This window comes from Tripterygium wilfordii, chromosome 20 (assembly GCF_013401445.1).
Source record: "Tripterygium wilfordii isolate XIE 37 chromosome 20, ASM1340144v1, whole genome shotgun sequence".
In the NCBI taxonomy this organism is placed as follows: Eukaryota; Viridiplantae; Streptophyta; class Magnoliopsida; order Celastrales; family Celastraceae; genus Tripterygium; species Tripterygium wilfordii.
The window spans coordinates 8385083-8401638 of record NC_052251.1 but is presented as its reverse complement, the minus strand read 5'-3'; the positions used below and the strand labels follow the sequence as shown (position 1 = coordinate 8401638).

Sequence of the window (16556 nt, the reverse complement as noted above, 5' to 3'; positions counted from 1 at the left end):
GATTTCTAGGAATAGAAATCATCTATTATTGAATCTTAATCTACTTTCTCAGCAAGTTTTCGTTCAATGTAAAGAACCATGTAAGCTGCAAGAAATTCATCATCCATTTTGTTGCAAAGCACCGTCTTAACAAGCTTTATAGCTATAAATGCTAGTTATGTAGTTGCTGTCAAAATAGGAAGAGTTAACACTAGATGAATCAATCTCTTAGTTAGATAATAGTTCATTAACTTTCTTGATGTAACTAAATCATGACATAATTCAGAAAAGTGTAGAAACTTTTTGAAACTAAGGATCAAGTATTACATCATGTTGATAATGTTCCAACTTACATCTCCATGCATAAATTTTTTGTGAACTAAAATCCTAAGGATAAAATTCGCTTGCAAGATCACATGTGTCTTCAATGTTAAATGTTTTGAAGGAATTACTCAGATCCAAAGCAGAGTTGAGAAATAGAAGTTCCACTAATCTTTCATTAAATCTACTACTTAACTCCATCAACTGAAAGTCAATTACCTCATTGAAGACATCAAAGTGATAATGGTGTTTAACTATAATAGATTTTGTCATTGACAAGAACGACGCACTTTATAACGACCACCCATATTGAGAATATCAATGTCATGTTAGGTATAAAATAACTTCTCTCTCAAAAAAAAATGTATCTCAATCATCTTTTCTCAATTTGGAAAGGAGATCTTTTGTTGTTGAAATCAATGTCAAAGCATTCAAGATATCCAAGGATTTATTTTGTAGAGCTTGGCATAGTATATCTGTGATTCCCATGATTTTATCAATTAAATGCAAGACAAATATGAACTCAAATGTAGTAATTGCTACATAAGCACCACTTGCTTCCCTACGTATAGAGCCAAATGTCTCATTCCTACTGAGATTTTCAAGAACTTTGCATGATGCAACATACATTTCTATCATGCTTCTAAAAGAGTCATAGTGAGAGCTCCAATGAGTAGATAAAACTCGTTGTATTGAAGTCATTTGATTAGCTTATCTACCAAGCTGTCTTTGGAATTAAAATGCAATGACATATCACCCACGTGCATGAGATTAACAAGAACTCTAACCTTGATGGTTATAAGTTGATATCTCCGTCGGCCACTTCAATGCGATTATGTAAGCAATAAAGTGTTATGATATGAGTTTTGATGATGAAGTGTGCATTTTATATGTTCATCAAAATATATGTTCTATGTTTGCTATGCATTCTTGATTATATTCTGAACTTGTTTCTATCCTTTAATGCTTTAATCTTCAAGGCTAACAAGATCAAGACATGAAGCTTTTAATTAAGCTTACAAGTCACTAAGTTATAGGTTCCAGATTTCACTATGAATGTGTCTTGTTGTTTTGGCGTTTGCTAATCTAACACAAGCTAGCATATCACAAGTTGTCATCCTATAAAGATTAGCTTGCTGAGATTCAATGAATGAGTAAAACGTAAATACAGAAAAGAAATATTAGAAGCTGATTTGAAATGATAGCTAGTAAAGCATACTAAAAATTAAATTATGAAGACTTTCCTAGCACTTACAGACATCACATGATCAAGTTACTGCAAAGAGTTAAAGATAGCTGCAATTGCTAAAAAGAAAAGCAATGAAGTAGATGAAAGAGCTAAGAAGTTAAAGGTGGTTGTAAAAGAAATAAATGAGATGACATAAGTTGCTAAAATTATTGAAGAGATAAGAAGACGAAATAAATGGAGAAGACAAGAAATGAAAGGCAGCTGCAAAAGAAATAATTGGGAGTTGAAATTTTTCAAATCACAAAGCTTTAAAGATCAAAAATGCATAACTCCATGCAACGGTCATGTTTAGGAATTCTAGTGCATATAAATGCTTCTATATACTTCATAAAAGATACAAAACTTCATTCCAATTCTCTAAGAGTTTTACAAGCATTCAAGCCTTTATTCTTACTCAGAAAACAAAAACAGTCTTTGAGCTTCATTCCCTACTTATTTTACACTGTTAATTTCACATGAAAATATTGAAGTTTCATTGTACACTCCTTGATCATTCTAGGGTCACTTTATACACAGAATTAAGAGTCTAAATGCTAGTGGTTAGCTTATAAAATCACAAGAAAGTGAGGCTAGCACTTGGTAAGCTAAAATAGCCATTGTAAAGTGAAGTTGGCACTGTAAACAACAGCAGGTGTAAAGAGAGAGGCTTGGCTCTTCAACAAGCATATTATAGTGGATTCAAACTCTCAAGGAGCAACCTTGAAGAGTGGATGTAGGACTATACATAGCCTAACCACTATAAATTTGTTCGCACTCTCTTACCATACTCTTTACTAGTTTATTTGTATGTGTGCTTGTTGTATTTAATTCTATTACTTGATTGCTACTTGAACTAACCTAGACTTCAAGCTTATATTCACTAATATCAAGTTTCTATAAGATTTAAAGTAAAGCAATTCATCCCCCTCTTATGTTACCTAGATTCTTTCATAAAAGACGTTGCTATACAATTAAAAAATAGTCATTTTAGTGAAAGCAATATTCTACTACAATTTTTCTAAAACATTGAACTTTCCCCAGTTCCTCAATTAAAAAATTGAACTTTCTATCCATAAAAAAAGTATCTTCCTAATGGAGTAATAGTCCCTATCAATAAATTTATTAACAGGGGCGGAAGTGGGGGCAACAAAAATCCAAAATCAATATGGTCCCCCATCAATTCAATATACAATAAAAATTGTCAGCATATAATTATATAATAATATAATATGGTCCTCATCAATTCAATACACAACAAACTGTTCAGTCTGTGCAGTTTGTAATTGTAAAACTTGTTAGGTTAAGGCTGAGACTTACATTGAGATTAGAGTCTAGAGACTTATCCAAATTATAAACCAACTTTGACTTCACAATCCCATTACACGATTCAACTTTCAACATCTCAACCAACTTTGCATGGCTACTACAGTACTCCTCCTCAAAACTAGTACTTTCTAGTGTAGATGTAGTTGATGTAGTAGCGGAGACAACAAAATCATTAACAATTCATAACAAGTTTCTTTAACCCTTTCAACATTTATATGAGCATACTCTCCATAAAAATTTTGGAAAAAGAATTGTACAACTTTCATTTTGTATCTAGGATCCAAAATAATTACCACTGACATAACAATGTGCACATTATTATGTATCTAGAATTCATTTTGACGCTTTATTCCAACCTCAATATCTTGGGTATTTATACTACGACAGCATGCTATTTGATTCTTTAAGCTTATGGTCCAATTGATACTGATAGTTTTGAACTTTCCTTTATAATAGTTACAAATAGCATAAAAAAAAGCCCTCCAATAGTCACTCTTTGCATATGATCCCAAATCTCACTAGATAATTTGCACTTTCTAGGGACAACCTTTTGTAACTTATTATTTTTAATTTTTGATGTGGTAGCTAGAGGAGCACTGATTGAAGTAGTTGATGCATATGTATTTAGCATAGTTTCTACCTTTCTGGACTAGTTTCGTCAATGATGTATTTATGCAAGCCATTATTTGATGTCATCTTGCACCAGAAAGAAAAAAAATTAGTAACCAAAACAGTGAGTGTAAGTAATGAATAATCAAATAAGGGGTTGAATCAGAACTAATGTTCTCTCAGTAAGTAAAACAAGACAATAATTCTTGCATAGTTGAAATTCTTACATATTTACATTAAATAAACATAATTAAATATTTAATTGTCACACATTTTATGTTTGGTGGACAAGTAGCATATATGCTACTTAAAATTGTGTACTAAACAAGGGTTAAGTTTGTTTTATATTTCTCTATAAATAGAGATTATATTATAAGTTGTAAATTAAGCACGTGTCATGAAAATCTAATTTCATGACCTTTTGTAGTGATGTAGGTCTTTTTAGACCAAACCACTATAAATTCTTCTCTCTTTTTAATGTCTTTCATTATTTTATTATTTGTTGTTTATATTTCTATCGTGGTATTGGAGTCTCAAACCAATGCCAAAATTCTTTGTTGCTCCCACCTTCAATATCAATCTTCACACTATGTGAGATAGATATGCAAACTTAGGTCACCGCTTAAGTTTCTCCAATCAAATTTTTGATCAAAAATCTGCAAATATAGTATTTGAAGATTTTTTCTTCTTTATTTTTTATTTTTTATGTTTATTTCTATTTAATTTTTAGAAAGACAAAAAATACTCAAAAAAATGAAATAATGAAAATCTAGTCTAGTGTTAGGGCTTTTCATAATGGATGGATGTAGGTCTTCCTATACTCGAATCACTATAAACTCTTTTGTCTCTCTATTTAACTAGTGTGTAACCCGCATGTTGTGACGGGGAAATTTTTATCCTAAGTCATATTTTTCCATCAACGTATTTGTATCCACTCACTTTTCCTCAAGATTTTTACACTATTGCTGTTGGACTTACTTGGAACCCAGATCGCAACTATCTGGACATCTAAGCTTGCAATACAACAATATATAGATGACAAAACTCCTTCAGTATTGGTATAGATAAAGCTTTTGCATATGATGTGAAATGGTAAATAGATATAACTAAAAGTAAAAGAAATATGAATGAAATGAAGCTTTATGGTGAAAGTTTGGGATATGATTCTACTTGGTTTCCTAAACCTTAAAGAAACAAAGAATGAAATGGTCAAGACTAAATAGCACAAAAAACAATGCAAAAATTAGGCTAAAATATAAATTGCAACTTCGTATCCATACGAATGATAAAAACCATGAATATAAACGAATCCTCCATACAATCAAAATTGAAGTAACGAAATAGAAAACGTAGAACTAAACCTGGACTGACATAGATCTAAAATCTTGAAAATTTTCAACTAGTGAGTCAAAACCATATCACAATTGTGAATACTAAAAAAACCATCGAAATACGACATAAGCACTTGCAACAACCACCGAAATACGACATCTTAGTAGACTTAATCACCCACGTATAAAAACGAGCAAAGAATTCCCAAAATCAACTTCTCACAGAGAGTAGCCAAGATGACGAACAAAAGTCCAGGAGTAGCTGTAGAACAACCAAAGGTAAAAAGAGGACAGTCGAACATCAATAACTTCAGGAAGTAGGGCAACAACCCACAGAACATTACCATTGCCACTGACCTCAACTGCTTAAAAAGCACCCAAGCTAGGAATCACGCCAAACACCTACAGGAAATCCAACCCTCTAGTCTGCGACAAATCAAACACTCCAGATCGAGCAAATTGCAACTCACGATGTGGACCCATACCAAAACGAAGCTCACCTGCATAGAAATCGGGTACATACTCAGTTGCTTACACGGGGAATATGTAAGACAGAGATCGCTAATCTGATTACAGACCCATATGCTTGAAGAAGACGAGTGATAAGAGGCGTATTGGCTTAACCCCGCCTAACACCCGTAGTGAATCGAAAACAAACCACAAAATAACTTCTAATAAAAGAAGCAGATAAGCTACATAGAGTATTGAAACTACGTCTCACACCAGCAGCAGAATGTCGCACAAACGACCACCAACGAACACAGTTGGTTCATGCACGAAAAACCTCTTTACCAAAGTTCATGAACCCAGGCATTTGTCACCATGCGATGCTGTCTCAAACACTCTGCCACAGCAGCAAAAGCAACACCAGAAAAAGACAAAAGGAACTCTCTAGCTGGTACAATGGACCGACACCATTTCGATCGACAATACTACAACACACCAAAATGTTGGCGTTTTGCGCTACCAAACAATGCACAAACCACAAACAAAGACACAACCACACTCGTGACTGCAAAAAACACAGCCTCCGCTCCATCACATTACCGGCTCTCCAGAGGCTTTATATATAAGTAATAGATAGATAATAGATAATAGATAGATGTCTATCATTATTCGTTGTTCATATTTATATCATCTGACCCCATAAATGGCTTACCCACATACCAACCAGCTGAGCAAGGCTTAGAGCAACCACAATAGTATTTTTTTGTTAGAGACAACAAAATGGATTGAGAGACGTGTTTTGCTAATGTGGTTGAGGCAACAAAATGTAATGGTAAAATAGTGTAAATTTGTTGACTTGATTTTTGTGTAATAGAGGTGAGACCCAATATTGATTTAAAGGTAAAAATGTGAGCGTGTGTGAGATGTGGGTCCCATTTCGGGCCTACATGGAGGCATTGCATGTCTCATGCCTTCATGTTGGGGTAATTAAAAAGAGACCAACAAATAATCCTTGTTGGAGCACAAAAGTTTTTGATGACCCAAGCAAAAGTCATTTTTTACCTCTCATATCCAAGCAAATGGGCACAACTGCAATTGCTCTTAATAGACGTGGGCTGATGGCTCCTTCCTTGATTGATAATTGTCACGGCGATAAGAGCCAACTTCGCAAAACATCTGGAATCGGTTATGCTTTCCTTTTTCCCAGTTCCGCACTTTCTCCGGTTACCAATAAATCAATTTTGATTATCGATCCTTGCCTCTAAATCACTCTCTGCAACTGATTCAGCAATCAGCACTCCCCACTTTCTCTAAGCTATGTAATCGGTGCTTTGACTGACGGCCAAGCTTTATCGGCCGCCTCTTCAAGTCTTCATCATCATCATTTGCCATGGCTTCCACTTCCACATCCACATCCACATCTAAGAAGAAAAACCTTCATTCCCTTGTAGTTACTAACCTAAGCAAGCTCACAGTAACACTTCCATCCTCCTCCTCTTCTGACTTGGATCAACTTTTTAGTCCTAACCAATCACCATCACCATCACCATCTCCACAGGTGATTCACAGTCGCTCCCATTCTTTCGTGGGACCCTCCCCACGCTTCGTCCCTCCTTCCTCCTCCTCGTGCTTCCACGATGTCATCCAAGAATCTGAGTCTGAGAGCGAAATTGAAAGCAAGATCGGGGTAGGTGATTTTGAGATACTGAGAGTGGTGGGACAGGGGGCTTTTGGAAAGGTGTTTCAGGTGAGAAAGAAAGGGGATCGTGATGATGATGGGATTTATGCGATGAAAGTGATGAGGAAGGACACAATTATCAAGAAAAATCAAGTCGATTATATGAAGGCTGAGAGGGATATTCTCACCAAAGTTTTGCATCCCTTTATTGTTCAGCTGCGTTACTCTTTTCAGGTCCTCTCAAATTATTCCGTTAGGAGTTTCTTGTATTCTTTTGCTTCTCAATTGTGGTTGGTTGAATAGCCTTTGGTTGCTGGATTTTGATACATTGCAATTAAATTATGTTGGTACTTGTAGGTTTTTGGTCAAGAAAATGTTGATTTTCCCGTACAGCTTTTTTTTTTTTTTTACTATTGTTGCCTGTACATAGTCACGGAGTAGCAAATTTAGGTTTAGCAAAGAATAAATTGTTCACAGAGGCTTTTAAGGGTACCATCCGTTCGTTTCTTTCACAATATGGTTTATCATCAGAGATTATTGAAGACTTTATTTTGGTTAACATCTGTCCTCTATCAATTTGCAGACGAAGTCTAAGCTTTATCTAGTCCTAGATTTTATAAATGGAGGGCATCTGTTTTTTCATCTGTGCAGGCAGGGGATCTTTAGGTATCTTCCGTCACCCACATTTTAGCTTTTGGCCAATTATATTACTCTAAGATTCTGTTCATGATATTATCTCTGCCTATTTTAATCTATGCGCTTGAACATGTTTGGAATAGTGAGGATCAAGCAAGGTTTTATGCTGCCGAGATAGTATCTGCTGTTTCGCATCTTCACAAGTGCGGGATTGTGCATCGTGATCTTAAACCTGAAAACATTCTAATGGATGCTGATGGGCATGTAATGTCCACGTTCTATGAATGAACTGTCATTGTGTAAGTGTATACTTGCACTTTATGTGTATCTTTTGCCATTAATGTGGAACTTGTCATACAGGTTATGCTAACTGATTTTGGGTTGGCAAAAGAAATTGACGAATCAAGTAGGTCAAATTCATTCTGTGGGACTACAGAATACATTGCTCCAGAAATTTTACTGGCTAAAGGCCACAACAAAGAAGCAGATTGGTGGAGTGTTGGGATACTGTTGTACGAAATGCTAACCGGACAGGTAATACTACAAATCATAACATTCAAATACAGAAAGTTTCAAATGCAAGAATACGTATTATATGATAAGTTCTATATTTTTGGTTCCTTTCATGCATGATTGCACTTTTGAATTAACTACTCATTGGATTGCCTGAGACAAGCTACAGTGAAATTCTTCCCTTTATGAATCTAATTGACAAGCACATCTGGTTAATGAATGTCCCATTTCTCTTTTTTTGCCTTCGCTGCAGCCACCATATACACATGCTAATCGACAGAAGCTTCAGCAGAGAATAATCAAAGAGAAAGTGAAACTTCCACCATACCTTAGCAGTGAAGCTCATTCTTTACTTAAAGGAGTAAGTACACGCTTCTTTGTTATATTTAGTCCCCTCTTGTATTATAAGGGGCAACCGACCTTGAATTTAATTTCCTTGTGTAGCATGACAGCTTGTACTTATTTATTTCTGCCCTTTCTGTGAATGGAAAGAAGTTTCCACCTCTTGCTATCTTGCCTTGTTTCTTAACATGCATGCCTTTTATTCAGTTTATTTTTTCCCCTTCCAGCACCCTATAATTTTCAATGTTTCAAACCAGTTAGAACATTTGGCATATTCTTCTATTTCTGCAGTTACTGCAAAAGGAGCCACCAAGAAGGCTAGGCAGTGGTCCTAGTGGAGGAGACGAGATCAAAAGTCATAAATGGTTTCGGTCAATCAACTGGATTAAATTGGAGGCAAGAGAGCTTCAACCGAAGTTCATGCCAGATGTGAGTGGAAAAGACTGTACAGAAAATTTTGACCGCTGCTGGACAACAATGCCTCCACATGATTCCCCAGCTCCCACACCAACAGCTGGTCAACATTTCCAAGGGTATACTTACATTGCACCTAATCCCTGGCTTTCCTCTGGGTAGTATTTATATGTAAGATAATGAAACCAGCAATATGTAAATATGCCTCTCCGAATAAATAAATTCTTCCTGGTCAATTGTTTAAATTCAATTGAATCAATAGCTTAACTAATTTTTCATGTATATCACTTGCTTATAAATTGAGGAACCCTTGGCCTAGTGGTAAACAAGCTCACCCTTTGCCTGAGTAACCATTATGTATCATCATTTCTGTTTGAAGAGAAAGTTGAAAGCCATGAGTATCCCATATGGTAACTGTTCAGATGTTGATTGCTTATTGGATTTTCCAGTAAGCTCTCTAATATTCTTTTTAGCTGCTGTGAAACACTTTGTTTGAAATAGCTTTGTCTGGACAATTGATTGGCCTGCAGTGGGTATAGTTTTCTGGATTTCTCTTATAAAGCAGTTTCTCTGTTGTGGTACTAGTGGCTCTAGTTCAACAAGAAGCTTCATAGCTGTTGACAACTTTTTAGAGTTGTTCTATAATTGCTAATGCTGGTTTTAAGGTTGGTAAAATAAAGGAAGCAGAATTTGTGCTGTTTCCATCACTGTGAACAGTAAATAGATAGCCGAGTCATAGCTCATCTTCTTGGGTTTGGCTAATTTGTTTAGGGATTGATGAAATTGTATTTTTATCGTTTAAGGAAAATTTAGAATTTAATCGAAAGCAGAAATTTGAGCTAGTTATGGTTCTAGGCATGAAAGAAAATTTTGATTCTTGAAAAGAAAAGTGAAGTGAGGATCAGTGAGTTCCTTTGCGTGTGGTTTGTTCACTAATAACAGATTGGCGTATATTATTTGCGAACTGTAGGTGATAGAGAGATCGAAAGGTGTAGCTTGAGAACATGAGAGGGAGATTCTTCTGTGCAAATCTGGGAGCATGCATAAGAACAAGAGTAGCTTTTGTGTTGTTTGGTTTTGCTGTCAGAATATACAAGTACTTTTTGGTCGATTTTCTTAACTAATCACTAGAGAGAGAAAGAGGGAGATTATAATCCCTTTAGAATTTTCTCATGGAGGTAGGTTAAAGCAATGTGATCAAGTGACCTTCTAGGGGGGAAGCAGTATTGAAGAATATTGTTCCTCGCAAGCAATCAACCTATTTTAATTTTCTATTAGAGCCAAGGATTCTCTAGAAGCGCTAGTGTTTGCAATACATTAGTCTGCACCAGAGACTGAGATTTGTTGGATATCTGGAGGAAAATAATTCAACAAAGAAATGCCAATCGTTATTGGGGAACCCCGATGCCATATTTTTGCTACAAGCTCAACAACTTGGATTAAATTATTGCCTGTCAATTCTGTTTATATATCGGCCTTAACAGATGGTGCTCATCAGTGATTCTATGGAATGAGAAAGGAATCCTCCATTCAGTTTAGAAAAACCAGCATAAACCTGTAGCCAAGATGTGTTATAAGCTCATCTAATCTTCTCTATTGCTTCAAGATTCCTTGTTTTACAGTTCATCTGTTGAAGTACTTGTTGGGAGTAGCCATGAGCGGTAAGGAGAAAGGCAGAAGGTCCCTTTGTGAGGATTCAATGAAGATGATCGACTTGGTCTCGGGAGCTGTAACCATTCCAAAGTTGACACTAGGGAAAGCTTCTTCTGCAGTAGCTGCCAACAGCTCTGCTCTGGTTCCGGCAATGACTCTGTGATGATTACCCAAATACCCGAGAGCCGAAGGTCAGAAGAGCCAAGAAGCAGCGCAAAGCCGATTTCATATGTGATGCAGCCAGACACAGAGAATGAGTCTCCATATGTGATTCATCAATAGAAGATGATCTTCATAGATGACAAGGCATCAGACTTTATCAGTAAATTGCGTAGGAAGAATCGAAACAATTTTGATGAAACATAAGGCATTCTCAGTATGTTGTGCCGCCTCCACCTCTCATCTTGTCTTTCCTGTCCTTGTGCTTTCACCATTTACTAATTCAATGCCACTATTTATTTGACTAGAGTAAGCCGGCAATCAAGACTTGTGTTTAGAGCATGTCGGACGGTCCCCTAAAATGGGTGAAATTTCATTTTAGGGACCACTTTTTCAATACAAGTGTTGTACCCTGAAATGGGAGTGAGTGATTTGCATTGACGTATGCACCACCATCCTCCAAATAAAAAAAAATGACGTGTTATGTGGTTGAAGTGGTGTTAGGATATTTAAGGCAATAATAAGGGTCATATAATCAAGTCCAAATTCCGAATTCACATAATGACAGATAAAAGGTTCCTATTTTACCTCAAAAAGCAATGAAAACCTCTAAACTTTATGCCTAACCATAAATATATTTATGAACCAGAGTAACTGTTAGTTTCAGTTTAACTCAAAAAACAAACATAATTAAACAATAATTTTAAGATGATACAAGCATGAAACAAGAAGGAATCAAAGACATGGCGATTTCTTATCTGGTCTGTACAACAAAATAAAAAAAGATCAAATTCAGCCTCTGGTCACCTAATTTAGCTTAACCTTCTCTGACCTGACCCATTCTTATCTAACAGTACACTTTCTTCATCCCCATACTTCTCAAGCTACACTGACAATGCTATCTCCTCCATTACGGCTTGACGTCATCTGCAAAGCTGTGTACCTTGTTGAAGAGTCTTTATGATTTGAGGGCAAAGACAACTTGAGCGACAAAGATGAAGAATCGCTGGCAGAATTCCAATTCAAGCTAAGATCAGATGTTGTGGATGCATGGGGAGCTGGAATAATAGGGATCGGACGAATGGGGTTTCTCGTCTCCAGACTGTCCTGATTGCTATGTCCTAATGCAAGTGTTTCCATTGGATCATGGGTTGGGACAGGTAATATTACAGGATTGGCAGCCACACCCACGGAGAAAGCTTTCAATGGAGTAAAACCACTTGAACTCCCAGTTTCTAGTGATGGAGCGAAAGGATGCGATTGAGATGTGGTGGCGCCAGTGATGTTGCTGTTGATGATGTTTTTCTCCTGGTGATGAGCCTGTTCCTCTTCCATCAAACTTGCAGTAACCTAAAACACAAAACGAGGTCAACAAAAAGATACTAGTTTTTACCCTCACAGAAAAGCAGGATACAAAACCAATGTCATATTTCCTAATACGAGATTCTTCAAGAGCACCACCAAAAGAACTAGTAGCAGTCTAGCACAAGTGTAATGCATTTTCTATGTTTTAAGAAACCAAAAAAGAACAAAGAAAGAGGAGATAACATTATGAAATCAAAACCTTCAACCTTCTGAAGCCTTTTTCACTTGGCTTGCTCTTGCTTTCTTTAATTTTTTTCATTCTTCTTTTTTATGAATAAAGTTCTCTAGCTTAAGGTTACTCAACAACCAAAAGGAGGCTCTAAGAGAAACTAGAATAAAAAAAAAACTCTCCTTTCAAGAATCTCACATAAATCAAATGATGGAGCAAGGCTTCAAATCTTCAGATAGGAATATATATTCAAGGTTTTAGCAGTCTAAAAACCATAAAAACAAATCTCTAACATTCACTGAAAAACCCTAATCATTAAGTTAATAAGGTTTAAGATATGAACAGTATACAAGGCATAGAAAGAGTGGCCATGATTAGTTGAAGATAGCTACCGTATCAGTAGTGATATCGAAGAGGCTAGATCTTCGTCGACGGCGAGTGAGATTACTTCGCCTGAGAAAGTATTTCTGAGCATGGCTGGCCACCTGCGTAGGGGTGCGAGTTTTGACAAAGTTTCTGGAGATTCCTCTCCAATCTCCTTTCCCTACCTTCTGTAATCCAAGCAGGAACAGCTTGTGTTCTTCCTCTGTCCATGGAACTCCTTTTCATCAACCACAATCACAAACACAAACCATTATTTGATTGAACTTTCCAAAATCCATCAGTACAAACAATTTATCAGCAACAACTTCTCACCAAGCTAATATTTCCTTTCTGTTTAGATTGATTTTCAGTGGTAAAATAAAACCTCAATCATTAAAATAGCAAATTTTGACACACAAATCCACACATAATCTGATTTGCAACAATAAATCAAAAACTAGTTGCATCAAAATGTAAACACAAATGAAAATAGGTTAGAGAGTCGATGGAAGATCCGATCCGGATCATACCTCGCTTCCGCTCGCGACTACCATTGGAATGGTGAACGGCGTCGTCTGCGGATGCATAACCGGCCGGTGCATCCTCTTTATTGTTGTTCCTGCTGATGTTGCTGTTATCGTTGTTATTCAAGTCCGGTGGCTGCTCATACTGCGACAAGTTGTTCAAGCTGACGCTCTTCCTCATCGAATCCACCACCACCCTAACACCGAAGAGCATAAACTCGCCGGCGGATGAGGCGTTTGCGTCACACGCGCCAGACGTATTTCGCTCCATCATTCCAGAGTCAAAAGGGAGAGAGGAATCTGAGGCCGTACAAGAACGCGTTGTAATTTGTGTAAAAAGTGAATGGAGCTGTGCACCACCTGCGGGTGTATGGATCATGTGAATTTATATTGGTGAGGACAGGATTGCGTGGCAGCATGTGCGAGTGGTACGTCGAATGGGATTGGGTAATTCAATTTCCACTCCAATTCTTTCTCAAAATCATGTTAATTTTTAAATCATGAATTATAAGGCATGGATTCAATATTTTGATATTTATAATATTATAATATAACATATTTTGAAAAAAAAAAATTTAAATATTAAATTTTAATCATCAAATCCTAAACTCTAAAACTTAAAAAATTAAGTCAATAAACCTCAAATCCTAGAACTTAAAATCTTGAACTCAAAACCTAAATATTAATTTCTTATTCCCAAACTATAATATGTTATTTTTAATAAAAAAAATTTCATGATTTTTGAAAGAAATTAGAGCCCCACGCATGGAGGTGTACATTTGTTTGGTTCCTCTAACTGTCTGTTTATCAAATCTTTCAAAATCTTCGTATGATTCGTTGATTTGATTGGGATAAGGGGAAAGGTCATGGTGCTTCGCGGCTATAGCTAGGATGATGATAATGTTCTTTAATGATTCTTTTTTTTTATATAAAAAAATGACAACTTTTCAAATATAGAAATTAATAGCATTATGACATATTAGAGCCTTTATTATTTTTCACAATTGTGTGTTTATTGAATATAAAAAATGATAAATATTTATTTTAATTATTATATAATTAACATGTGTCATCCAATGAATTATAAAATAAATAATTAAATATAACAAAATAGTAAAACTATTCATTTTGTTATAAAATTATAAATTTATTCCTTAAAACATGAGTTATTGGTTAATTATTTTATAAAAATATTTAACAAAAAAAGTAAACCCAAAATTAAAAAACAAAAGAAAAATTATCTTACCTTCGAGAATACTTGAAATCCAAAATATTTAATAATATCATCTCGTGCGTCACATCGGAATAAAGACTAATCTTTATAGTATTTGTGGGGCTAAGGTCAAATAATGAGCAAGAGAAAGGCAACACCAACGGATCTCCTAGGTCCATGAATCTGGTCAGCTAAATGATTTGCCTATAAACAAGAAAACGTTTTACAAGATAAAAGAAAAGGAGAACTCCAATGGAGATTAAGTTTTGAAATAACAACTGAACCGTTGTTTGAACGATAATTACATTACATGTAAAAGATCATCCATCCATTAAGTCGTGGGTTTAAATCTTACTTCTCTCCAAATCCCTGCTTCAAGAAAAAAAAAGTCTTGAAATAAAAGCAGCCAAGAAGAAAATGTCATGTAATTATGTGGACCGTCGGATAAGCATCTTTTGCGTTTGTGTAGATGGAGGAAAGAAGGTATTTTAGTTTACAATGGGGGCCTATGATGGTGGGAAGGATAAGTCGAGGTCCTCGAGGATGAGGTTTTAGTGGGGTTCCACCATTATTTTCTTCCACCCACCTCTCACTCTTTAGACACAAAAATGCCCTCTCATGTGGATTCCTGTCCCAAGTTTGTTCTCCTTTTGAGGTTGTAGATTTAATTCTTGCAACTAATTTGTACATGTGATTGTTTGCCACGCGTACCATACGATTTATTACGCCAGCTCATAATTTTTTTTAATAATCAAAAATGATACCAAATAAGTTTGTCTTTAGACAATTGACATCGCCTAACTCGAGCCCTTTGGACAATTGACATGACCTAACGATAAGATAAATTAGGTCAAATCTCAGTGATTGGCCACAAGGATATTGCTCCAGTAGTAATTGAACTTAAAGTCTAATACAGTTTGATCTCAGAGAGATTCATCAACTAGTAGCACCTCAGAATGGCATAACTTTAAAGTTAAGGGCAAGATTCAAATGAGGAAGGACTTACGGTGGATACCTAGGCACCCAAAGACGAGGAAAGGCATAATAAGCGACGAAATGCTTCAGGGAGTTGAAAATAAGCATTGATATAGAGATTCCTGAATAGGTCAACCTTTCAAACTTCTACACAATCCATGGCCAGACAAGAGATAACCTGGCGAACTGAAACATCTCAGTCACCCGTGGAAAAGAAAGCAAAACCGATTCTCATACACAAATGAAAAATAGAAAATACGGATCCCTATATTAAAAAACAAGAAAACATATATCACAATCCCCTATGCTCACTTAAAACTTTAGATCCCACATGTTTTAAATCAACGGTGAAAACATATATTCACATTTTAAATTATGCACATAGGAGAATTATTGTATATCACAATTCACATGTTCATATCGACAGTATTTTATGTTTACCCTACCTTTGATGAGTTTGCTTCAAAGCTGTAATCGGGTAAAGTCATACCAGAGTTGCATGCATTTTTCTCATCTGCTAGAATCTACAAAAGGAGTTTTGACACGAAATTAGTTTTAGGTAATCCATGATAATTAAGAAACTATTTCAAAGTGATGTCAAATCATATAACAAGAATTGTAAATATGCGTGTGTTTATTACTTATTTGTCTCAGTCATACATAAATATATGATGCTTAACAAACTAAGCTTTCAAATCACAATCACTTTGGAAAAGAAAAGAAAAAGAAAAAGAAAACAAATCATCAGAACCGGCATGCTCTCTCCAACATCTTTTATTCTTTTTGTCTTGTGCATCCACCAAACAAGCATCAAATTTTGATATGCTGATAATACGACTTTAGATCTCATTTGTCATTTTACTCCTCAACATTTAGAAAAAGATTTACATTTTAAGTGCGGAGATAGAAAAATTTCTATATATATATATATACATATAAAAAGAAAAGCATGTACTCTTACTTACAACCCTTTGATCTTAAAAGTTGAAAAGTCGATGGCATATTTGTCCCTGAAAGAGTTTTCTTAGTGTCCAAGGAATTCGGTACTGAACATCAAAATTCACACACATTATTCAACCACTACAGATCCTAGGCCTTGAGGACTGAAATTCTTAGGGGAAGGGAAAGTAGAGGAAAAGTAGATGGGCTCATCAAATTGGTAAAGACTCCTTTCCCTTTCTTTTACTTAAAATTCCCAAACAAGTGCCTGTATGAGCCTGATTCAACAAATGTGGAAACTACAAAAGGGCAACAGGGGAATCATATCAATATATCATGATCAACCCCATTCAGTGATCTAAAATGTATACC

The 16556-nt window shown here is 35.7% G+C and overlaps 2 protein-coding genes across 2 annotated transcripts; one reads left to right on the top strand and one right to left on the bottom strand.

Moving 5' to 3' along the window:
- Window positions 1–6336: 6336 nt before the first annotated feature.
- LOC119987117 (serine/threonine-protein kinase AtPK2/AtPK19-like) lies at window positions 6337–9106 on the top strand. The gene is made up of 6 exons (XM_038831869.1): window positions 6337–7153; window positions 7503–7585; window positions 7699–7819; window positions 7916–8089; window positions 8322–8429; window positions 8702–9106. The coding sequence occupies exons 1-6, from the start codon at window positions 6632–6634 to the stop codon at window positions 8984–8986; spliced, it is 1293 nt and encodes a 430-aa protein (XP_038687797.1). The 5' UTR covers window positions 6337–6631; the 3' UTR covers window positions 8987–9106.
- Window positions 9107–11244: 2138 nt separating this feature from the next.
- Window positions 11245–13425, bottom strand: LOC119987118 (transcription factor MYB1R1-like). The gene is made up of 3 exons (XM_038831870.1): window positions 13064–13425; window positions 12563–12771; window positions 11245–11986 (listed from the first exon to the last, which is right to left on the bottom strand). Exons 1-3 carry the CDS (start codon window positions 13329–13331, stop codon window positions 11516–11518), a joined length of 948 nt encoding a protein of 315 aa, XP_038687798.1. The 5' UTR covers window positions 13332–13425; the 3' UTR covers window positions 11245–11515.
- Between the last annotated feature and the right edge of the window lie 3131 nt (window positions 13426–16556).

Coding starts and splice junctions, on each gene's coding strand:
- LOC119987117 (XM_038831869.1), top strand. CDS start 6,632: ATGGCTTCCACTTCCACATCCACATCCACATCTAAGAAGAAAAACCTT. Junction 7,154..7,502: donor AGCTGCGTTACTCTTTTCAG/GTCCTCTCAAAT, acceptor ATCAATTTGCAG/ACGAAGTCTAAGCTTTATCT. Junction 7,586..7,698: donor TGCAGGCAGGGGATCTTTAG/GTATCTTCCGTC, acceptor TGTTTGGAATAG/TGAGGATCAAGCAAGGTTTT.
- LOC119987118 (XM_038831870.1), bottom strand. CDS start 13,331: ATGATGGAGCGAAATACGTCTGGCGCGTGTGACGCAAACGCCTCATCC. Junction 12,772..13,063: donor TAGTCGCGAGCGGAAGCGAG/GTATGATCCGGA, acceptor GTTGATGAAAAG/GAGTTCCATGGACAGAGGAA. Junction 11,987..12,562: donor TCGATATCACTACTGATACG/GTAGCTATCTTC, acceptor TTTGTGTTTTAG/GTTACTGCAAGTTTGATGGA.